Source organism: Bombus affinis, chromosome 6, assembly GCF_024516045.1.
Source record: "Bombus affinis isolate iyBomAffi1 chromosome 6, iyBomAffi1.2, whole genome shotgun sequence".
Lineage (NCBI taxonomy): Eukaryota > Metazoa > Arthropoda > Insecta > Hymenoptera > Apidae > Bombus > Bombus affinis.
Genome location: NC_066349.1, coordinates 14,839,308 through 14,864,378, shown reverse-complemented (window position 1 = coordinate 14,864,378; position 25,071 = coordinate 14,839,308). Strand labels below are relative to the sequence as shown.

At 37.1% G+C, this 25,071-nt stretch overlaps 1 protein-coding gene across 8 annotated transcripts in view; it reads left to right on the top strand.

Moving 5' to 3' along the window:
- The window catches only part of LOC126917035 (hemicentin-1), a 644,265-nt gene that overhangs the window by 191,534 nt on the left and 427,660 nt on the right, over nt 1-25,071 (top strand). For 2 of the 8 annotated variants that reach the window (XM_050723410.1, XM_050723412.1), the window contains exon 1: nt 20,811-21,943. In XM_050723410.1, coding sequence (XP_050579367.1) covers nt 21,838-21,943 — 106 coding nt within the window. In that variant the 5' untranslated portion in view covers nt 20,811-21,837. Of the gene's footprint in view, nt 1-20,806; nt 21,944-25,071 lie in introns of those variants that run through there. The other 6 variants (XM_050723406.1, XM_050723408.1, XM_050723409.1 and 3 more) reach the window with 6 other exon arrangements.

Sequence of the window (25,071 nt, the reverse complement as noted above, 5' to 3'; positions counted from 1 at the left end):
ATAAATAAAATAGAAGCATTATTAATTCAAATTCTAAGCTGTTCGAACAGACGAATTTCCATTTCAAGTATCTAACGTACTTCTATTTTAATCGACAAAATGTTAAATTAGACGGTGAAGGAAAATCCACAGAAATGTTCAATAAAAATTATTTACCAGAAATGTAATGTACTAATCGTACGATATTCATTTCAACTTTAATTACAATTATTTGTCGTATTATATACGATATTCATATATTGTGTCATTATCAAACAATAATTTTTCTAATTACTTTCCTTATGCATAGCTGTAAAAGATAGATAGATAGATAGATAGATAGATAGATAGATAGATAGAGAGAGAGAGAGAGAGAGAGAGAGAGAGAGAGAGAGAGAGAGAGAGAGAGAGAGAGAGAGAGAGAGAGAGAGAGAGAGTGGGAGGGAGGGGGAATACTGCAAATCTTTAACGCTACTGTTTACCGTGTGTAGTCAGTTAGTATTGGATTAATTTGGCTCGCGCAGTATGCCATAATTAGCACTGACACTATCATAACTAGCGTTGTTACGGCAAGTCACCTCCCGTCAAATTCCTGCAGAATAAGCAGATTGTTGGTTATGCGTAATCATGCTCGTAAAATTAACCAGAATCTACGCATTCATGAGGCAAAATTGAAAACCTTCCCGGCACAAATCATACTGTCGAAAATCAGTATCACAACCTTAACATACATGTATCAATATCGCAACTTTCTCATCTCTTTTATCCGTTGTCTTTCCTCTGCAGAGCAGATCGGTTCGTTAATTTTACCGTAGCAGTAACCGTAGACTGAAATGGAACCTGCTGGAAAAAGTATTGCTCTCGTCCAAATTTGCATTTAGATGCAGTAAGATTATCGGGAATTTTTGTTTCAGAAAACGACTATTGCGACTGATAGTGCCATCTGATGCGCCTATTTGGTACCGTCAGTCCTTTGCAGGCTGGTGCGTAAGAATTTCTCCTAGACGAACTTGGCTACCTATCAAATCAGTTATCAAATGACTGTCGCACGAAATAAATCATCGCGAATCGAATTTTAAGAAAAGATTATGCAGATTTCTAATTTAATCCATGAACGTTAGTGGAAGAATTTTCATCGATCTGTCGACTGAAATACCGACGCGTGTAAAACGACTGCCCTAACACAGCGCTCTCTACTTGAAGAACGCGCTGACTTACCATGCAGGTAGGCGAGCTTTCGCATTGCTTACAGACACGCCGTATAGATACCTCCACCGTCGTTTCAAGCCGCCAAACTTGATCCTTAAATTCCTAGGATTAAAAGGGTCGGCGGTAAACATAAATATGTGTACAAACAGAATTCAACGGGGGAACTTGTTAAATCGATTCTGAGAGAATAATGTTTGATTCGGCCAATAGTCGATTAAACAATTCCATTGGCGGCAGCTTTCAAGTTCGATGAATAGTTGATAATTCCTGTTAGTATTAAAATATCGAATTTCAATTGGCAAATTAAGGAATGGAAACATTATAAATGTAGTTTTCTCGAGAAGAATAAGACAAAAATATGAAAAGAAAAAATTAATTTTTATAATTGAAATTGAAGAAGAAATTCTTCTCGGTTGAACATTGTTTAACGTACAATTCTTCTTTTTTTTTTTCTTTTTTAAGTTTATACTAATAATTTCTACAATGATTCTATACACGTTACGTTAATTCTACGTTGCTAGAATATTAATACCGTTCCTGTACCACATGATAGAACAGAAGTCGAAATCTTCTCGTGCAGATCCGTGATTAGTCTTCGGCAATGATAGACATTAAATCGTTATATCCGGCGAAAGATTTCATCGACGTCGAAACGTCGAAGCTGATCGCACGAAACAAGACGAACAAGGCGCACGCAATGTGTTCCGTTCCCACGTAATCAAATACTGTCCTATCGACGTTCTCATTTTTCAAGGCAGAAAGTGATTCCACGAGGGATTGTAGTTCGAGATGTCGGAGGTAATCTTCCGAATTGGCCTGATCTTTAGGGATTCGATGAAAGGGTATTGGCACAATTACCGTCACCATGACGTAGCTATTCTGTGGACGTAGCTATCGCGTTCTTTCGATTCTTTTCTTCGCAATCATGTCGACTACAAAAAACCGCCTACCAAGCTAACTAAAAGTTCCTCTGACGTCCTATATAACTTTTTTCTGTTATGTTTAAAAAGACATTATCTTCTTGTCCTTTTTCTTGTCCTTTAAAAAATATGTCATTTGTATTTTAGCAACGGTAGATTTTGCAACATTAGTTTGGGTAATTTTACGTAATTTACAGCAAACAACTGTACGCAATGCGTGAGCTGTATCTTTGGCGTATGATTAAGCATTTTAGAAGCAAAGAATGTTTCATTTCGCTATTTTTCCGAAAATGAAGATTATACTTCGCTACTTTACTACTTTATTATTAAATTTTACTACTGTTTGTGTATTGTACACTTTTCATGAACGACGTGTTTCAAATTTTAAAAAGGAAACGCGAAGAAGTAAGCGAAGCAAGAACAGCAAAGTTAAATGTTTAAATGTGCCTACTAGAATTTAATCTTTTTAGATTTTACTGTACACGATATACTAACGAAAGTGAAATAATTACACGTATAGAGTTGTACAATCTCTCTCTCTCTCTCTCTCTCTCTCTGATAGAAAAACTTTCTACGAACGGAGCTTGATTTTAGCTATAACATTCAGCTGTTCGTTACACAGAATTTCTAAACTATCATGAAATACCAGTACCAATAAGCAATTATTCGATATTATCTGTGCTCTTTTTTTTCGAAATCGAAGAAAACAGAAGTTTTATTACTTTCTTCGTATCTCTTCTGCTTTTTTTCGTTCAATTTAAAATACGTAGTCGTTATTTCGTGGCAGCCTGTACGATATAACTATACTTAGAAAGTAAAAAGCACTAGGAACTTCAAATATTCCAAAATATGTCGAAGAATGTAACGAATGCTATTCGTTGGTCGTTTCTTCGCGGCTCCCAAGTACATCATCAACTCTGGCGGTCATTGAAGAAGGAATAGACGCACGAGTTGGTGCAAATTGAAAAAGAATCGTTGCAGAGGCAGGCCTATGACGAGCCATACGTAATGGCGCGTTGCTATCAGACGTTGGTATTTATTTTCAAGAAAGAACGTTAAAGGAAACTAGAAGAAAGTTTTCGAGCGTAACTGGGGATTGTTGGTAATCCTTAAATATAAATCTGAAGCGTGATAGGGTGGCCTGGGACGTAGAAAAGCGGGAAAAATATATCGCGTTACATGTACCGTGCCGTTTTCCGAAATAATCGTCGCCGTTTATTACCGCAAAACCTGTCCGAGCGCAAATTCCCACGGCGAGATTCGCTGACTCGTCGCCGGATCTGAATGCACGGCGTTATGTTACGTGAGAAAATCGCGCAAAGGGAGAGAAGATTGCACGCGGGGAAATTAGATAGTGGCGTAATAAGAAAAGTAAGGGAACTCGTTAGCCGGCTGACAAGAACGTACCTCGCTGTTCTGCCACGCTGTTTTAATTACTACATTCTAATAGGAATTCGTTTATATTCGTTTTAATTGCTCGTGTAGACTTGATTTTCAGGTCTGCGTGAAGTTACACTAGAAAGAAGAAGGGATAAAATAAAAAGCGAAACAAGGAAACAAACAGAGAGAAAGCAATTAAAAATAATGGGGGGAGAAGTTCCAGTAGGAATTTATAATGAGCATGTAGATACGTATACAAATATCCTATTTGTTTTCGTATTTTTACACCGCCGCGTTTCGTGCTTCAATTTCAAAGGGTTTTCAGTCTCGACGATTTGTTTCCTCGAAACTTTCCGCGAACATCGTAATCAGCGGAATTTGGACCCTGCATCGTTCTCTAACGTACGGAAAATCCAAGTTTTCACGGATAAGTTGGTTTTACCGCTGTTATTAATTTATTTTTACGCGTGACCAATTTCACGGGGAAGTATACTCGTTCGAACTTGAAAGTTACGTATGTGACTCGTTGCTTGAAAGTCTGAATTTAATGATTCTATAAATGTAGCTGAGCTCCGTAAAATTTGGCGGAATTTACGATTCGAAAAGTTGAGCTGACTGTCGAAGACGAAACTGCTCGCAGTCGATTTTAGAAAACGAGATGAAATTTTCACGCTTCTGGAATTCTCTGGTACGTTGCTTTTTACAGACGATTGATTCAACAATTTTTTATTTCGTCAGATAGTTTATGGTAGTTTCTTTGTTTTATAACTTCGTATTAATTTTTATTGAAATTTTTGACGATCTTCTTCTAACCGGCGAGAAGAGTTTTCAAATATTTCAGACATTCCTCTAAAATGCTCGTTGTTTTATGGATAATAAGATTTCACCGTTTTCCAATTATCAAATATTAATTAAGTCGCTAGTAATTCTGCTTGCAGCAAATTAAAAACAACAAGAAATATCGCTCGTATCGTTCGATAATCCTCCAACTATAAAGTTTCAGCGTCATAAAAATTGTTTAATTTACATACTTCGTGCTTCATCGATTCATCTCCCTATAAAATTAAATAGAACCTGTAAAACTAAATATACAGACGCTTTCACGTAAGGATCATTTTAAATGCAATTTATTCGACTTCAAATTCTCCAATCCTTAAACTTATATTTTAAAATACATTAGCAAATCTAGCTAACGTACTAACAAATCTGACTAATCGATTTATTCTTCGGTATGTAAGAAACATTTAAACGAACAGGATGAGAAAATGAATTTTCTTTGAGAAAATGATCCAAGTGCTAATTAGTAGATATAATAAAGATTTCATATTCTACGTTACGAGTATATAGTATACAACATCGAGCGTCGTACAAATTGCATCTATTTATATAAAGAATAATACACCGAACGAAGTATGCATATACGAACTCGCGTACAGCTGAAGTAAACCTCAATTGAAATTTCAAATGCTTGGCAAAGAAAAAAACGTTCACCCGGAAAGACTCTTATTGCTTCTCTCGAACGGCATTTTATTTTTATAACGTTCCCTTTCTCCATATTAAAAATAAAATCCCTCGAGATCTCCATTTCCAAGAGAGTAGGTATAAAAAAAGCTGCGTGTAAAATCTTAGCCTCCGAGCCTCCGAGGAACAATATTAAACTATTAAAAAATATTCGTGACCAAATTACAAAATTAAACATCATGGGTAAAAATATCAAAAAATTGTTCCAGCCCAGCTCGAAAGTACTCGTGCCACGAGTAAAAAGGGAAGAAATGAGATAGAAAGGCGAGCAGTGTGCCGTAGCCAGGACTGCACAGGTCACGTGGAAACAGTTTTCCTTCGTGATTCAACTCTGTTCTTCCTTTCGGGGAGTCAAGCCCTTCGCTAAATCGTCGCCGGCTGACTTCCGGTACAAAGAAATCTGTACGCATACGGCTGAGTAATCCGTCGACGAGGCGTGGTGGTTTCTCGGCCTTAGGTTCGCAGGAACTAGGACGTCCGATATTAAATTCTCGTAGCGAGGCAAGAAGACCGTCGTCATCTCCGCCGGAAGGAGACTTTTTCGCGAACGCGCCTCGCAAATATTGACACGATATTTTCAACTCGCGTTTTCATGCCGCCGCTGCTATCTTAACGAATTCCATCGGTCATGAAAGACTTCGTTCCTTCTCTCCCGTTTTCCCCTCTTCGTTCCCAATTTTATTTTTTCTTCGTTCCTTCGTTTTTCCTTTCTTTCCTTTTACCTTCTCTCTTCCCTTCTGGTATGCTCTTTTTGGTTTATTCGTAATCGATAAAGGAAGAACGACCTTTCAACCGAGAGCTGACGTTAAATCTTTTTTTGCAACTTGAACGATTCGACGGCGCGAGAATGGATAAGGGAGCAGAAACTTGTTAGCCGACTGATTTCAGTGAACAAAAGCTGCACAATCCGGCAAATAGGTGCCGGCGAAAGGGACAACCCTCGGCCCTTCATTGTCCAACGTACCCTCTTATTCATTTTCAGCCATTACTTTTCAGGGAATCGAACAGAGCCAGACCGAAAAAAGACGATCTTATCCCCCGGTTCGACCCGTCCGTTACATTATGCCACTATTTTTGGGCATTGAGCTCCACGTTCAACGTTGCGCCAGGTCAGGGTTTGGTAACAAAATGACGATTTCCTTTGTTTTATCACGGTTATTGAAAACGTGCAGATACTTTATGCAAAATTAATTCTCACTTTTATTACATTCCATGTTATTATATTTGTTTCTTCGTTGACCTAATTTGAGACTTCGGCGAGAGATCGTTTCGTGTTACACTCTACATTTCCAGTTTGTAAGATTATAGTTTTCCGAAAGACGAATAAACAAAGTTGCAATTGGTTACAGTAGCTTTTCAGAAGAAGGCGTTAATTTCGTATAAATCTATTTTTGTTCAAAGTTATCGTACAATCAGTAAAAGTATGTTAACACGGATATCGATTACGAAAATATGAAAATTTATGAAAATTATATATGTCCAAATGTAGTTTATCCAGCATGAACCAGTTGGTATGAAATGTCAAACGTTGCAGGGACCGCAAAGGTTAAGATAGAATTACGATTATATCACTTTAATTACGATCGTTTACGTGTAGCATATCAAGGCATAAACTAAAGGTAATTTTAATGTAAATGTCGCGACTTGTACATTGAGCATGTATCTGTGGTTTGTTTGATGTTTATCGGGACGATAATATAAATTAATGTTAATATAGAAATATATAATAATATCGTTATTCGGTTATTTACATATTCGATTATTGATCATCGGAAGCAATTAAATCGAGTTTACATTTCTGTCCGCGTATTGGGCGTAGCTGAACAAATATTCTTTGTAATAATTTATGTTCAAACACGTAGGATATCTATTTACCTGTTCCTATACAATGTAGAAACTGATGATTAAATGGAATTCGAAATCGAGGCACCTTTGAGCTGAAAGAAAGAAGGAACGTGTCAAGTCGGTATTCTTTACGATATTTGTTCTCTCTACGATTTCAAAATCGCGAGGGAACAAAAAGAAAAAAAAAATAATAATTCTACCCAGTAATGTCACGTCAGTCTATAATGAATCGTATAATGTGGGACAACAGATTAATTATTATGTCCGAAGATGGAAATTAACGAGAGAAAATATACGGTTAGATAACGACAAATATTATTCAAGACTTGGTATAAAATAATAAAATCGTTCGTGCGAACTCCAATGCGAATTACGTATGCAGGATAATCGTTATCTCGTTTATGATCGTCGTATAACAATCACGATAGGTTGTGAATATGTATACAGCGACATTAAAAGGAGCAATTCGTTCGTTGCCATTAGTTTATTATGTATCGCGAGAAAGATTAATAAAAGAAATGGGACTAATAAAAAAAAAGATATACTGATTCGGTATTCGCTCACGGATATCTGCTGGCGTCTAAACGGTATAATATACGACAAAACGAAAAAATAATGTCAAGTGACGCTTGACATGCACGCTGTACCATAGTAACCTGCCTCGTCGAGCTTCGTACAGTATCCAAGAGCGAAATGTTCGAATGCAAGATGGTAGAAAAGATGGGAAAGTGGAAAGAACGGATTGAATGATAAAAAGAGGTAGAAAAAATATGGTGAATCGGGGAAAATTTCTGATAAAATAGATCATTGTAGTTTGGTTAAAAGAAGCCTGGCAATTTTATAATCAGAGTTTCTATTCGAAGGAACAATGGCGATGATAATGACGTAGAGTCGATCGAGCGAATTTGTCTTATTAATTCTTACACGGTTTCCAGGTTACAATTTACAACTTGCGTTATAATATTCTTATTTATTATTACATATATTATTATTTATTAATACACGTATTATTTTCATTTTATTACTTTTTTACTGTACCATGGATACCGTATTACAAAATAACTGCAATATACTACAAAATATATTTTCATATTTCAGTTATTAATTTTCATAGTTAAATCGTTATGATTATAAAGTAAAATAACTATCTGGCAGTTACGTAAAATATATAAATATTTATAAATCATCATGAACGTTGAGTTATTCCCGGGGGAAACTTTTTCTTTTTTTTTTTTTTTTTTTTTTGAAATCGATTTACCTGGAAATATACGAAACCATAGTAGCATAATTAGGTACTGTATAATTAAGTTTGATTTAAAATAATTTAAATTTCGCCAATGTGCAACACGAACCAGATTAATATTCGCTCGTTATTGTGCGAGTGTATGGTTTCATTATGTATGAGTGTATGGATAGAGAGATTAAACATGTGTTGATACGTTAATAACTTTTCTTCATTTTTTCGACCTATCAGGTAATCATATCTGTTTGAATTTCCATCTTTTCAGGAAATTTGGACAGAAAACGTAAAATTTATACAATTACGATAATTTTATAAATCACGAGAAATGCCATCGCGATAATGCCATCACGTCACAATGCGAGATTCGCGTGACGTTTAATTTAGGTTTTCTTTCGATGCGGGATCAACGAGACGATGTAACTCTCTTTGGAGGAATCCAAAGTTCCGGGGGATAACAATAGAAAAAGCGGAGGTAATGTCTGCCATGCGAACGGCCGGTTGTCGTAACCGCGGCCTGGATTTCGCTACGCTCCCGTTTCGATCGCAGAAGCACCGAATAGAAATCGCTAATTCGCTTTTGTTCCTTTTCCTCGCCGCGAACGTGCGAGTTCCCAGAGTTACCAGCGCACCAATGAGTCTTCGCTGCGATATGCTTCGACAGCACGAGCGCCCAACTATTAGACGAGTTCATCCATTTTGAATAGCGCTTTTGAAATACCAAAGTGCAAGTTCTTAATGCAAATCTTAAGCACAAATTGAACGTTTATCGAATGTCAACTAGATCGCCATGGTCTCGATATAGTTCTTTTGGTACTTGAAAATACTTGGTTATTTTCATATTCGAAGGTCTCTTGTTGTTCTCACGAGATATGGTTGCCTTTAGTTCCACTCGCTATACTTCAACTTCAAACGTCGCGATGAATAATTAAACTGGCATCTTATAAGACGTATTTGATTTTCAAGCCTTTCACGATCTGCGGCATCGCATTTTAACAAGCAAATTACTAACGAAACGACAGGTTCATTTATTTATTTACATTATATTAATTCCTATAAAGTTTTCAGAGTACTAAAAAATGTCAAACCTGGAAATGTTAATATATAATAACGATAGAATTCATTTGAGAAAAAAAAGCAGAGAAGAAAAGATTTTCTCTTTCTAATCAATAATAAGAAGAAGGATAACGAAAAATATCAGGACGGTCTTTCGTTGTTTTTCTTCAGAAAAAATATACTGATCTATATTCCTAATGGGAGTAACCCCTTTTCTCGAGAAAGTTATGATTCTATTCTTAGATACTATCGTATGAGAAGTGTGGCAAAATAAATTCAGGGGTGGAACAGACGCTATTGTGTAGGTATAGTTTACGCGTGATATCCAGGATGAAGGGAATAATTTGTCGATTTTATGATAGCATATTTTACGCTGGGTGTGCTGAATGTACATATGTAGTAGTAGGAGGTAGTACGTGGTATTAAACGAGGTAATAAGATGTCTGTGCTATACGGATGAGTTGATTAAGCTTCTACTCTGAACTTGGCTTGTTAGAAGATCATTTGGCGCGAAAATCTCTTAAATGAAGTATCGTTCTTGATTTATTAAATATTGCTATTCTAGAAGTTGTTGACATTTTGTTATATTTTATGGACTTAATAAAGTCGAGGTCTGCATAATAAACGCTGTGATTAATTTAAGTTGCATCTTGCAGAGCAAAATCGTGTGAGCATGCTAGCTTTTATGAATATTTAACTTCGATGGATTTCTGCTCGCTTGGAGCACCAATCATAAGAAAATAAGCAAACATAAAAAAGGCACGGTTTATCCTTTTATAATGCGAGTAATTTTCTCCCAGAGAACATAATTATTTGTTCAATTTACGGCAACGCTAATCGATTTTTAATCATCGACCTGCATTTTTCTGTAGCATTCAAATTGCTAATGTATTTTGGAAGAATTTTTTAAATATTTAGACGTTCGAGAAATTAAAACAATGATAATTTATTTCTCAAACAAATATACATATATATATGTTGATTCACAAGAATAAAAAATATAAAATTCTCTTTATTCGTAATACAAAAGGCTGCAGTTCATCGACTAATATCCCCCCTCTCTCTCTCCTCAAACTAAAATTTATCTTTCAATTACGAAATTAATTTGCTTTTGAATTAAACGAATCCATATACTAAATTAAAGAACTTTTAAAATTTCTCGAATTTGAATTCTATCTCTGATGACTCAAATGACAAACTGGCTTGCCACTCAATGAAGATGACTTTGCCAGAACCTACAAATAGTTTTATTAATTTTGTATGCAAACCAGAATTTTCATATTTTCGTAGCTCTGTTCGATGGAAGTCTGGGAAGCGGCAAGTAAAAGCCCAATTACACGAGACAAGTGGGAATTAGAGAGCAAGCAATTCAGATTGCGTTTCTACAGACGATAAGCGACTTCGATTCTTCGATTACCCCGCAGTTCCCAATAATCGTAAACGAACGAGTTGATCAAGTTACTGTACGCTCAGGAAGTGACAAGGAGAGGAAAGAGAAATAGACTTACAATTCGTCATATCACAAAAGGGAGCTAACGGTGTAGTGATTACGGTTTACCTCTTTGCTATCTGAGAACTTGCTCAAAATAATACGTATAACGTATAACACTTCACACTTTGGTTAACGAGTATCATGTAACTTCCATTGTTAACTCGATAACGAGAGCTTTGTTCTTTGTAGTATTTGCAAAATTTTATTTCTCCCGAAACACAAAGATATTAAAATAGAAGACTGAGATACGTACTAATGTTTCGTCAAAAACCTGGCGGAAAAATTGGAATAATTAAAACTTATTATTTCTCGTTATTTTTATATTTATTATAACAACGTACGGAATATTTATTGCGCGTGTATTTTTCTAAATAAAAATAATAGAAAAATCTTTTACACGAAAGTAAAAATAACGGGAAAATTTTATATAACGTGTTTATTAATATTTATTATCGCTGAAAATCATAACAAAATTCAGAGAATCGTTTACATCCGTAGCAGAACTTATTAACTTGATCGTCCGTCGCTGTAATCACGGGAGAAAAAAAAAAAGCGGAACAATCTTGCCTCGTTTTTGAACTCGTAACAGGGAGTTCGATGCTATAACGATCGTCGACAATTCGAAGATCGGCGTTCGTTTCTACTTCAGCCAGCTGCACCAATTAGTAGACACTTGACAGCTAGGCAACTTCATCGTGGAGTTGCAACTTAAAAACAGCGAAGTGGATACGAAGCGAGGAACTTGGTGGACGTGATTCGATGGGCAAATATAAACGACCTCGCAGCTTCGACAGAGCAACGGTACACGCGGCGTTCATTAAATCGTAGCAATTATTCGGTCTGGTTCACCGATGCTTTTCAAAATTATCGCGCGTTTCGAATTTTCAAGACGACAATCGCGTGCTGTAGCTATATTGCCAGAGTTGCGCTATAAATTAATTTTAATTTATAACTGTAACCTATAACTCTGGCAATCGAAACGAAGAAAAGCGCGTGACATTTCGATTAGCTTACCCTCGTAATAATTTGAACGAAACGTGTGGGTAATTAAGATAATAATTTCACATTTGAAAGTCAGATCGATTCAAGTCCATTTTACATTTTACATATTACCAATCTGTCTATATATATTACAAAAGTGACTAATCTACTTATCAATACCCGGATCACACCCTTATACCTGAATAGAAACGTGAAAATTGGACAGTATATTTGTTTTTCGAATTTATAATGCTTATAATCCTTTTACGGTCTTTTAAAATACAGGTCTTAAAAGAGTAAAACGGAGGTAATATTTCTTTTATAAGATGACCGTACTTTTATGTTCTAACTAAAGTTAGAGTTAAAAATAAACGAATATTCGTTTGAGCGTTTGAAATTCAACCCATATAAGGATAAAAAGGGGCTAAGCTGTTTTCTCAAAAGATAGCCGCATTTCCATATCCATTAAAGCTAACGATCTGGGATCGGGCAAACAAACTCCTCATTAAAAATGAGGATAAACGTGTTCGAGTGTTTTTCGAAATTTAGTTTTTAAAGGATTTTCAAACAGAGGCTAATAAACATAAATTATCGTAAAAGCGCATACTGTGCGAGCGAAGCCATGGACAAAGTATATTATATTATATTATATCCTAGTATATAGCAAGTGAAATATAGTATATCATATTATTCATATTATATCGTGTTACTTTGTAAATAAAAAGAATTAACGGTAAAAACCGTTTCAAGTAGAACGACCGAACGTAACAGAAATCTTACTTTAAACAAATTATAACTTTGAACAGATGGTTCTGGAAAATTCTTTTTTACAGATTAAGTAAAGAAACAGTTGTTCACCCTACGGAAATAGTACTCCACATAATCGTATCACAGATCGCGATGTATCCAAGAGATACAAGTGAGTGAAATTATGAAGTATTACGAAGCATACAAAACTTTTTTCTTAATAAAACGTATTCCTCTTAACAATGTGTACGATCTAGTGATTAAAACCGATATTTATCAATAACAAGTCAGCATCGATCTTTATAATCCGATTAATTGGATTGGTAACCCAAGATGTCACGTCGCGTGAAAAGGTCAGCGCGACGTCTTTTAATGCCTGACCGTCAGGGCCCAAGCATTGTTAGAGAAACCCTTAATAAACCTAAGGCCCCACCATAAACCGAGTTTCATTAGCTTGCAGGAACCTGGAATCGAATTTACACAAGTAATTACGGATTTTGTCATTAGATGGGTATTGACAAAAACCGCGATCATTTAGTTGCCAACCCAATAAATTTAAGTAATAAACAATTGGCTGTATGTTAAAATTTACATTCAAAGTTTACAATTTTATTGGTTACTATTACCGGTGCCTTAGATATTGCTACTTAAATTGATCATAATAATTTCAGTATAAACTAATAAATCAGATATTTATCCGGCATTTTTCTCATAGAACTGATTTTAAATATAACATTACGTTTAAATTAAATTTGTTATTCGTTGAGCAATATCACGAATACTTTCGATCGCAAATATCAATAAACATAATTTTCAGAATACTGAAACGTTTCGCTCGATACATACGAAAGAGAGATGAAACATTTAGGAACATACGAAGAGCACTACGTGCACATAAATCCTACGAAAAAAATTAATTCGTGCAGCTCAATTCGTCCTCAAAATTGATCACATTTTTTCGGTATTTCATTGGCCGGTAGCCGTGGAATAAATAAGTGGGCGTTGTTTACCATTTCCCCCTGTTTTCTCGTTTTCTTTTTATGCCATTGACTGGGACGGAATAATACTCTATTGCCTTTGGTAAGCCAATGTAAACGACCTAGCCGCTCTCACGGGCCATGATAGAGGAACGTCGTTTTTCCAAGGAAAGTTTATTTGGCATTCACGTGTATTTCACTTGTATTCGCCACGGGAAAGAACGGGGATGAGCGAAGCGTAGTGCAGGAGGAGAAAAGAAGGTGAAAAGAAGTAGAAACTTCTTCACGGAGGTAACGGAAAGTTAATACGATAGTTGCGATTCAATTCGGAATGCAGGAATAATTGTACGGGCATTCTCTTCGCTCCCTTTTTAATTAAATATCCTATCGATATTTATGATGAACGCGATATTATGCCAATGTTTGGTACTACGATGAATCAAACCGTTTTACACGTACGTAGCCGAACGCGGCTACGCTATATCGCGAGAAGTAGAAACTGAAACGGAGCAGACTTATAAATTCTGACACTCGCTGGATATATCGAAGGTTTGAGTAGAAAGTTTGCGAGAAAATTCTAGAGTCCATGAAGTATGTAAACGCAAATACTTAGGCTGATTAGGTTGTTAAGAAATTCTTGTCTGTTTCGTCGTCGGAGAAAATAGCAATAATAACTGTTACATTTAACTAAACGAGGTCAAACATAGTTGAAACAATTATATGCATTTTAAGGTATCAAGTCTGTTTTATCCTTCTTTAGGTCTGCTACATCATTTGAAATATCTTCTTCTTTATAATCACTGGATTTCTTATTTCTTACATTTGAGAACAACGTGCAAGAATGTGTGATTTCTCTTTTCGTTAATTTCTTTTTTTTTTTAATATTATAAGTATTTATGAATGTCGAAGCTAAAGCGATATTTGGACATGAAAATTCTACGACCATAGCAAACCATAGCAAAGTTAGATATACAGGGTGGTTGGTAACTGCGGAAAGGGGGTGATTCTACGCGAAAAAAGAAGTCGAAAATGTAGAATAAAAATTTTTCGTTTGAGGCTTTATTTTCGAGAAAAGCGACATATAAAGCGTTCATAGAAATTTAATTAAAAGAGCAGAAGTATGTGTTCGGCAGAATGGGCAATATTTTCAGCAATTTTTGTAATAATAAACCTTATGATTACTTCATATTATTTCATTATGTATTTCTAATTTTCCGTTACGGCAAAAACAAACTTAAACTGCGATAATATCCATCGAGACAACGATCTACCAGTGAGATCCGTTATAACGAGACGCGATAAAGTGCACGCGTACCGAACCAAAATTCAAAGTCGATTTTCTCGAAAACAAAGCCTCAAACGAAAAATTTTTATTCTATATTTTCGACTTCTTTTTTCGCGTAGAATCACCTTACCGCTTGTACCATCAGTTACCAACCACCCTGTATATATGTCTTGTAAGCTTCGAAACTATCGAGAGATGATCAAAATAGCACAGATTCGAAGCGAAGTTGCTATATAATCAGAGATTGACATCATTACTCATGATTCGTCGAAAATTGTATTCTACAAAGTCTTGCAAACGACAAGTAATAATGGTACATTTCAAAATCAAGCAAAAACGACACACTTTCGCACCGAATCGCGGTACATCGGCACAAACTTCTGATTTTCGTGCGTGAATATAAAGTCCTTCTACTTTTCCACGGAGAAATTTTCGTAGGAATATGAACAAATGTATTTTTACGCTTTGAAGGGAGGCAAATGATGCCTCTGGAGGATCGTCTTTTATATTTTCGAGCGAGGTAACGTTTGTTTTATATTTCGAGAGCAACGAGGAACAAACGTTCCGTAGGATTTGTTCAGGAACTCCCGATAAAAGCTACTTAACGTTTGGATATTCGGCCGCTTTTCGTTTTCATTATAATGTAATGCACCACGACGTGACGAAATTTTATATCGACGGTGAAACGTTTACGGAGTTCGATTGTAAGTAAAACATCACACGTACGTCGCGTACGCGATACAACTTGGCCGTAATTTCTCATCTGAAACTGTAATGAGACCGGCATTACCTGAATTATAGCTCGCGGCATCCACGATAATGGAAATAGTCGTGTGAAATGTATCGACTTCGTCTTCGGAAAACGAAATACCTCGTCAGATACGGTAATTTAAGAAAGAGTTTGCACATTCGTCGCATGGATAATATAGAAATTTCTCTGAAGTCAAACTAACTTCACCGTTTATTTGTTTCTTCTTTTTTAAATTAATTTCTCAATCTCATTACCCAAGTACACGATTAATGTTCGATTCTAAAAATAGACAAATTACTATCGCGAGATCCCCTTCGAAATTCGTTTCGAATCAAATTTCTTCTAACACCATTCTCCTTTTAAACATTTTTTAACCATTTTGTTCTATCAAATTTTTCATACATTTCTTTTTCACGTGTCTTTACATTTAGCTAAATTTAAGTTAAGTTAAATACGCAGTTGCAAAATTATTGTTTCCATTTGAAGACTTCGATAGAGCTCAGCGACTCCACAAGAAATCGTCTCATTATACTTTTCGATCTTTGAACTGGAGCAATCAAAGGAGCCGACTGCACGCAATCGAGCTTTACTTCCTACTTCAATCCCTTCTCGAGGCCAGCATCGATAAACTAGCCTTTTCTTTTCAACCTTAAGAATTTCCTTATTCTCGTCGATAACGAGCCAACGAGAGATCGTCATTAATGACAAGAAAGTGTCGTGGTAGAAGGCCAAGGTCAGCCACTTGAAAACATCCACTCGCCATTTCATTATGCTTGCACACGAATTTCCTGACAACGAATTCACCGATGGGCGAATCGACCAGATCGTTAAATCCAGGACGGAATTCACGAAAGGTTCACTGACATTGGACAAATGTGGAACAAAGTTGAACAATTTTAAGAGCAAGGTAGATGTTAAAAAATGTAACGTGCTTATTAAATATCATTGCCACGCCGTTAAAGAGTATACATTTCTACATACATAACATAATTTCCAACATAAATCTTTTATTTGCCTACTTCTTATTTCTACATTCGTATACTAAAAAATTAGCCTATGGTATGTATAATTTGTTTAAATAATTTTGCGAATTGTATTTGAAATATACAATTGTTACATAGATTTTTTAATTTCTTTCAAATTTGACCTCGCGTGGCCTTGATAGTTACGCCACGTCGTGTGTCATAGAAAATCTCTTGCGCAACACTCGAGACACGTTTAGAAAAAATTTCTGTAAGTGTTCAAATACTTCCGTGACCCAGTTTATTTTCAAAAAATAGTGCAAAGAGGCATCTAACTTCTAAACGACGCACCTAGCGTTTCAACGAATTAACAGCTTAACAGTAGAAACCACAAGATTATGGGACGTTACAAGACATTACGGTACAAAGTACTCGGTATTCCATTTTCTTCCAGGAGGCAACTAGAATCCAAGAAACCGAAAGAACCGCCGTAACGCGAAGTTACGAACATCCCGATCCGGTGGAAAACCGTAACCACGCGGCGAAAGCGTGTTCGTTCTTTTTCTTATTTTTCGTCAGGCGAGAGCGTGCGGGGTTGGGTCAACGATTTTCTGACGTTTACAATGAAAGAAAAATACACGTTGCGCTGTACATTTAGTTTCATAAAACAGACCGACCCCGGAGCTCCGGAATACCTCTTTCGCCCCCGAGCTTTGCACACTTTTTCTACTGTTTCTTCTGTCTTCTCCTCCATACCGCGCCGTACAGAAAACGAGATTATTTTTCGTAGCGTTTTCCGACGCAAGATTGCGGTTTAGTCATTATTATTATTCATCGTTCATCGAAACAATGGTTCGTAAACTGTCGTTTCCTACCTTTTGTTAGGCTACGGTTACAATGAATTCGTGTTTTGACAAACTGTTTTGAGGAATAGTTCGCTAGAGCAGTCAAATATTCTCACGTACACTATTACATCGCCGGCCATGAACATTTGGATACTTAGCGATGTCAGCCTAAATTGCACGATTCGCACTGCTCTTATTTTTTAACTACTCTATTATCAATCTTATTATTATTATCTTATAGCTTAAAATACTAAATAACGTACAATTTGTTAGGTTTCGTAATAATCGTAACGGTTACTTATGGCCGGCAATGTACATGTTGTACAACAAGTTGTACGAGAAGTTAAATGATTTTTTTATTTTGATTGAATTTTTATCACAACTCTAGTTTTTGCGAAATTTCTTAATATCATTACGTAAGTGCTCGATTACCGTTCGATTGTCAAGAAACAAGTTACCTACTTTCATAAGTATATATATGTATATATTACATCGGAAACAAAAAGAGTTCCGTATCTAAGCTTACCCCTATAAATTGTTTAAATTATACAAAGTACGATACGCTTACGTTTCAAAGAAAATTCCACTCTAAGCAATTTTTAACGAAATCGTATCTAAGTTAAAAGGTAGGTAACCTTGAGTTGCATTAAAGTCTTGCAAACTGACAATAGGTGCATATTTCTGTCAATTGAAATAAAATATTAATTTTTTACCTACATATATTTGCGTATTAAAACCAAACAAAAAAAAAAGAAGAAAAACAAACTAAAAATTGGGAAGGTCAATAACGTAACAATTATCGACTGAATATTTACAATAAATACCGGGAATTTATGTCGTTCATGGTTTTCAGAATAGCGACAGGAAGCTGAGCTAATCACAGTTGCCTGGTATTTTCTTTCCATTTCCCAGAATTTACATTTCATCACGTTGATAACTTCATCTCCTGTTGAATAGATCCGAGCAAAAGAATCGTCGGTTCGTGGAATTCTGATAAAATCACCGGTCGAAGATCAGCGTTCGTGACCAGGTGAAAAAGAGAAAAGAAAGGAACAATAGAAAAAGAGAAAAAGAGAGAATATTTGTAAAACCACGCAACGTGGCACGTGAGGAACGAAAGGACGAGGCATTTTCGTGCGTCGAGACTCATTTGTGAAAAACCAGAAGCTTCGTTGCTCTATCATGCACTGGGCTCGCGGAAATTTTTAATTTAACGTTATATGCATTATCCCCTTTGTCTGGCCCAATTAGGTGTTCTTATAATAAGCAGCGGCTCGGTAATTAGCGAGGGCATCGTACAACCGGAAAATTCTGTACAGTTAGTTTGCTTGATTGGAAACAAAGGTACTCATTAATTAGATCAACCCCGTCTACCTGACCAATCGTCGTAAACAAATAAAGCGCAGGAATAAAGAATTTCTAGAACGAAGATAGGCTCGTTTGTATATTAATAGATTGAACATGAATTAACTGTTATTGGCGTATATGGCGCGTCATTCAATTACTATCTTACAATTATATTCTAAATAATACTATTATACTAAGGCAATTACTATGACGTTGAGTTTGTCATTCCGATAGAAATCGATAAAATTATCATTAGTCGGTAAACACAATCGCCTGAAATAAAGATACAGATTTATAATGAAAGAAAAAAAGAATATCCGATAAATGCATTAATCTCGAGAGTACGGTACTATCGTTGTTAAGAATCGATAGTGTTGCATCGTTGTTTTTGATTGTTTGTTTTTATTTAAAAAATTGATAAGAATTAATCCGTACAGCAAATGAGTTCTGATTGAAAATGTGCATATTTGTGTTCGATATAATACGAAATATATTTCTGACAGATATAATTATTATTTTCGACATAGTTCTATCCAATTTCTAATTTTTCCAATTTCTAATTCTATTTTTCTATAACTAATTCAGTGTGAATAAAAAAGTTTTGTAAATTATTTTTCGTTCTCTGAATCTAGGTAATTTAAGGTGTTATGAAAAAGTGGCGTCTCCCAGGCGTTCCCATAAGATGCCAAGTCACATAGCGTGACGCCAAAGGAAACATATGTTCAGCTGCGATAGGGTAACAACACTAATAATACCTGGCTCCCCCAAATCTCTGACAAACAGGTTGCGAAATATAATGGGGCGTTACGCTTGGTCAAGGCCATCTGACAATGAGAATTAATAGGTTATTGGTTCATTGCTAGATTATATGGTTCAGTTGAGTATTACGTGTTGTGAATTTTCGATAGAGGTATAATCCAGATATTCTATTATCTTTAATCCGTACGATGCGATACATTTTTCGAAAATATTCCGATTATCAAAGAATATTTTAAATATCATTGAAAATAATTTTCAATATTTATAGGTACATTTACCACAAACAGAAAAATTTTCTCTAGACCAAAATAATAATTTTTGTTTTAATAATATTGTGGCGGCACTCGACAAGCCAAATACCACCACTCGACACTATGGTGGGACGACGGCAGCGCAGTGGTTAACGTCTTAGGTTGCCCCCTCCCCACCCCTCCCAGTCCGTCCCCTCCCAGCCCCTCCCTAATAGGCTAGCGAACTGTCCTGTTTTTGCGTCCAGGCTTTCAGGACATAAATTAAAATATCGTACATAAGCACAGCGCAACAGCGGCTTAATTTTATTTTATTTAACATTAATAATCTCAAAAAAAAAAAAAAAAAAGAGAAAAGAATGTAATAATGCATGGCTACGTCGTACCGTCGCGTATCGGTACTCTTGCCTGTACCACCCTACAATTAGAATTCAGCGTTTATTCTGGAAAAAAAATGATGTAAAAAAATATGTAAAAAAACCTGGAATTAATAAACAAAGATAAAAAAAAAAAAAAAACGTCTTAGGTTGCGAACGTTCGGAATCCGGGTTCGAATCCCAGCGACCAGAGTCCGATTTTACTTCCACGCACCAAAAGAACGGAGGAAAAATCAGCAGTACCCCGGCAGTGATATCTACAGCCCCCAGTGACAATTACTGCGGACGAGGCCCAACAACTACTACTATCACGCACGTCCAATATATATAACACGCATACACGGCCACCTCAATATTTTAATACGTATATGATAATATGCTATACATCATATAATCGATCAAAACAATCGAATATCAAACACACGATATACATACAGCGTAATAAAAAAAATCATTTATCTGTTTCTCATAGAGTTCTTTCCCTCTTCTTAGAAATCCCATACTCTTCCTATCGAACAATGTCAGATTGCAACTGAATACGTGCAATGAGAAATATATTTAACGTGCAACTATAAAAACAGCATTTCTCAAGCAGTTTTTTCAATCGTACGCAATAAATCATCAAACATATACGATATACACAATACGACGAAACAAATTAAATAATCGAAAGTATTAAAAATTACCCAAACGAATAACGTTCGAAAAATCATTCTGCAAGATGGTTTACAATGAAAAAATCTTAATTCGAGATCGCAGGACGTTGCCACCACCTTTGGATAGTGGTGCACGATGAGTACACGGCACGCTTCTCCCACCTGCGAGCCATCCCGGACGGACATACGAGAGCAGCCGTGGCAGGCAGTCGGCTTCCTTCGTGGGGACATGCGCAGCGATCAGCGGAACGACAGGTGCGCGCCGTTCGCCACGAACCCGCTTAGTTTCGGGTGAGCGTACGAATCGGTCGTATCGCATCGTGCCATCGCGTCTCCCGGCCTGTCAGTCGGTCGCGGCCTCCCTCTCTATCTCTATCAGTCGGTCGTTCATCGCGAATTTCTCTCTCGTTTAAACGACAAACGCGTAACACTCGTGGTACACGTCTGACCGCGGTACCACGCGATTTTTGACACTCGACCAGCGCTCGGTTCGACCGATCATCGTTCTCCAAAGATCGTCTTCGTCCTTAACACAGATCGCGCGCGATATCCACTTCATTGAGGGATACCAAACCCTTTCCAGTAGCAGCAGCAGCTTGTCGACGCCCTGGACCCAACTCTCTCTTCCTCTCTCTCTCTCTCTCTCTCTCTGTCCCCGTCTCTTCCGTCGTTTCTCTCGTTCTTTCCCATCCAGTCGCCGTGGCTGGCTGCATAGTAGCCCGCCGTTTATCGAGCGTGCACGTGCTCCGTGTCGTCTTTCCTGTCGCGCTCTGCTGACACGTTTCTAGCAAGCCGACGGATCTCGTTTATACCAGAACAGAGTCTTCCTTCGGATCTGGTTCAGTCGAATATATCTATACCTTGCCATATACGTGACTAACAATGAATTTGGTGTGATCTGACGGGCGTGCGTTGCATCTGGATCCAGAGAATCGGATGTTTCGCGAAAAAGATCGATATTCGTGGGAGTATCTTGGAGGCGACGATTGCAGGTGCTCTCGAGCTCATTTGAAACATCACGAACAGTCTACGTTAGCGTAGAACTCCATTCCGGTTGAAATTTCTGGTGTGCAACTGTACGGAGCAGGACCTGTTGTTTGGGAATTATTGGCCCTCCGTTGTTGGCCAGTGAGTTGTGTGTTGGCCGTGAGTGAAGGTCGGGCAAGCTAGAAGATAGATCACGGTACAGTGACCTGACGAATGTGGTGCGTGAATTATTGAGTCGCCTTTTCGTTCGCCGTGGCTTGTTGATTTCTCAGGATGGGCTGTGGACTGGATTTACTTTGCAGGATTACCGGCTGGGACATGATCGCGACAATTCTGCTGCTGCTCCTCGGCTCTGTTCAACTTCCTCAAGGCGTTAAAGGTGAGTTATCGTTGTTTTATTCTCTTCGTCGGTAGTTTTGAATAGTCCAGCACGAAAAGAAATCGCGAAAGGAAAGGCAAAGTGGGAAGAATCATCTCGCGCGATACGACGAGAATTCGCGATGTACGATAGGTCGAAGGATCGTGGAAATGGTTCGTGCGTGAATTCGAAAAAACTTACACGTTCTCGAGGAGATATTTAGAGGTTATCGGGGAAGAGAAAGGGAGACGAGAGAGAACGTTGGTACGTAGGAAAACAGGGCGAGAGAAAGGGCAGGAATGCGCGTGTGTACAAATGGGCCGCGATACGCGCAGGAATTTACGAGCGGAAAACGCGTGAAAACCGAGTGGGAAGTTTTTGAGAGTTTCCCAACCAGCACTGCGTGGGCAAAAAATGTACGGCTTTGCTTTCCGTATAACGAGAACGGGTAGCGAAGTTCGTTCGTGTCCCGCGTCCTACGAACGTGTTTTACGAAATTCATGGAACTCGCCCTGGTTGTAACCGAGACAGAGCCACCAAGTTACTTGGACCCGAACGATAAACAAACCCTCCCGATTGTTTGTTGCTCGAGAAACACGACGCTCCGGGAAATATTGGCTGCGACACGAAGTGTAATTTCAATTGGTGATCCGGGTTAATGGGTTGAGTAGCTTGTAACGTTGGACCGTGGAATGTTTTGCGTAATTAAGGCGATACGAGGTGTATACGTATAGATATATGTAGATAACAGCGTTATGTTTTATCGTGGATTGTTCAGTAAATAAATATCGTATGCTTTTGGGTTTTATTTGTATAATCGTAAATACTACTAACGCGAATATTATTATTGTAAATACAGAATCACAGAAATGGAAACGATACGTGATTCAATACGTAATAGTAATGTTTATAATACAATGCCAATTCAAGTCATCGTATCGATTCAAATACTTTCGGATAACGAATACGATAGTTATAAATAGTTGAAGCAGACGCAAAGACGACCATTAGTTATCGGAACGTGTAGAAATTTTGTTCTGTTCCATTATATATTTAGTAGACTATATCTTTTGTCTACAAATTTTCTAACTTAAGATATTTTATATCGAAATGGAAAGATTTCTTGATTTGGCTCTGTTGTATTAACATTGATAACGCGATATTCCTTAAAACTACTGTACGAACAAATTTATTACAATTTATAGTCTTTTCTCTTTTCGAAGATTAATTAATAATTTTACTGGTTACAATTAGTGGAAATGTGCTCGTGTTCTTGACATCCACAGGATTAGATTCACAGAGCACAGTATCGATACTTTGTCTGTAAAACTTGCTCGGAGGTATCGTCTCCGTCATCGAGCAACTGAACAGAGGAAGAACTCGTCAAGCGTTATATAGAAATTATTATCATAATAAAACGTAACATTTACATTTAGCATTTGAGGACTGTATAAAAATTTTAATTCGTTGGCTATATAGCACGAGACAAGTATGTGATATTCTGGCGAATTTAAGCACGGTGCATATTTATAGACGTAGAATCTTCGAACGAGACAGAAACCCGGCTCGATCACAATTTCCAGCTCGTACAATGAGCGTCTGATGGATTGTTTCAGGTCGTTTTAGAGCAGATTTTTCCACATTTGTCATATCCGTTCGTAGTTCGTCTCGAAAAAACAAACCTACAAGTTAATTTCGTACGAATCCTCTGTTTCTACCGAGTTGGCACATTTGAGCTCTCTCTATTTTTTGAAACACCATATTTTTCCTGAATTTTCTTCATCCATGATATTTCCACGTTGACGATTATATTGGTCCTTTTATGTGTAAATTAATCAACGCATCGTTTTATTTGATATTATTTAATTTTTCCTGGCCATAGTCCTGATTGTAACTTTTTTCCCCGGCTATGGTTAACGGCAGGGAACTGAGAGCTTTTTTTTCCTTCTGTTTCTTTTTTTGATACCAATTAATAGCCCGTAGGGGTTTATTTTCAACTTGTTCAACGTTGACCATTATTGCTCGATTTTTCTAGTTTTCCACGGGATTGGTTGCGCAGAAAAGAACCTGCTGTTTTATAGAGTGCTTTAACGTTTCCAAGCGCCGTTTCCAAGCGACGTTTTCACATTTCCATGTGCCACAAATAGAGTAATTGCAAACATCTCGCGAGGCGCAACTGCTTTTCGTAATTCCTGGATTAAAAAATATACACTGTGTCCTGGTTTTTGCAACAGCAAATTACTTCAAATAGGTCCCGAATCTTCGCATTAACATCCAACGTGTATTCATTTTCGTTCGATAAACTTTCTCCTTCACAGTTTCGCACAAAATAATAATCCATTGACGTGATATCTGATGATCTCGAGGGTCAAGAAAGTGATCCCCCTCGACCTCATCGTTGAGGGTAATGGTCATTTAACCATCGCCGGGCTACTTGACCTCAGCGAGTAAACATCGCAGTTTGTGTAAACGTATCAGATAGATATCGGTAATGCGTTCTTATGACGTATAGACGAAACACCAATACGTTGTCATTTCGTACTTTCGTTATAACTTTTTAACGAAGCGTTTAAGAGCCCACGTTCATACGATGCTGGTAAATCTTTGCGGGAAAAATCAGCGATAGCCTGCATAGGTCAGTAGTTGCAGCATTTGCTTTCCGTTTCGTCTCTCCAAAATTTGATTATGGTATACAGGATCGGAGACTTTAAGGGCTTATAGTATTCACCAAGAGGAGAAAAAATGTCCAATCGGTATAGGCCCTGTAATCAATCCTTTCGACGTAAAATCGATTTTTATCATTTACGAACAGTCGATGTCGCGAATAAGTTTCTTCGTCGAAAGTAAACAAAAAGATTGATTCAGGACTACGTTATGACTATGATAAATAGATATGAGTTTTTCATTGCGACGCAAGGGAAACATATCGAATATTTAGTATAACGCGCAAGATTTTTATTTTTTTGATGTCGCTTTACTTTGCCGTCAGTAAGAATTTTGTATCGACAACCTTGAATCAACGTACTTTTGAATCATTCTCTTTGCTTACGTTCAAAAAAGAAACTCATCTACGACGTCGAATATTTGTAAAGGATAAATGTCGATTTTACGGAAGGACTGATTTTCCAAGACCTATATGTTGATTGGGC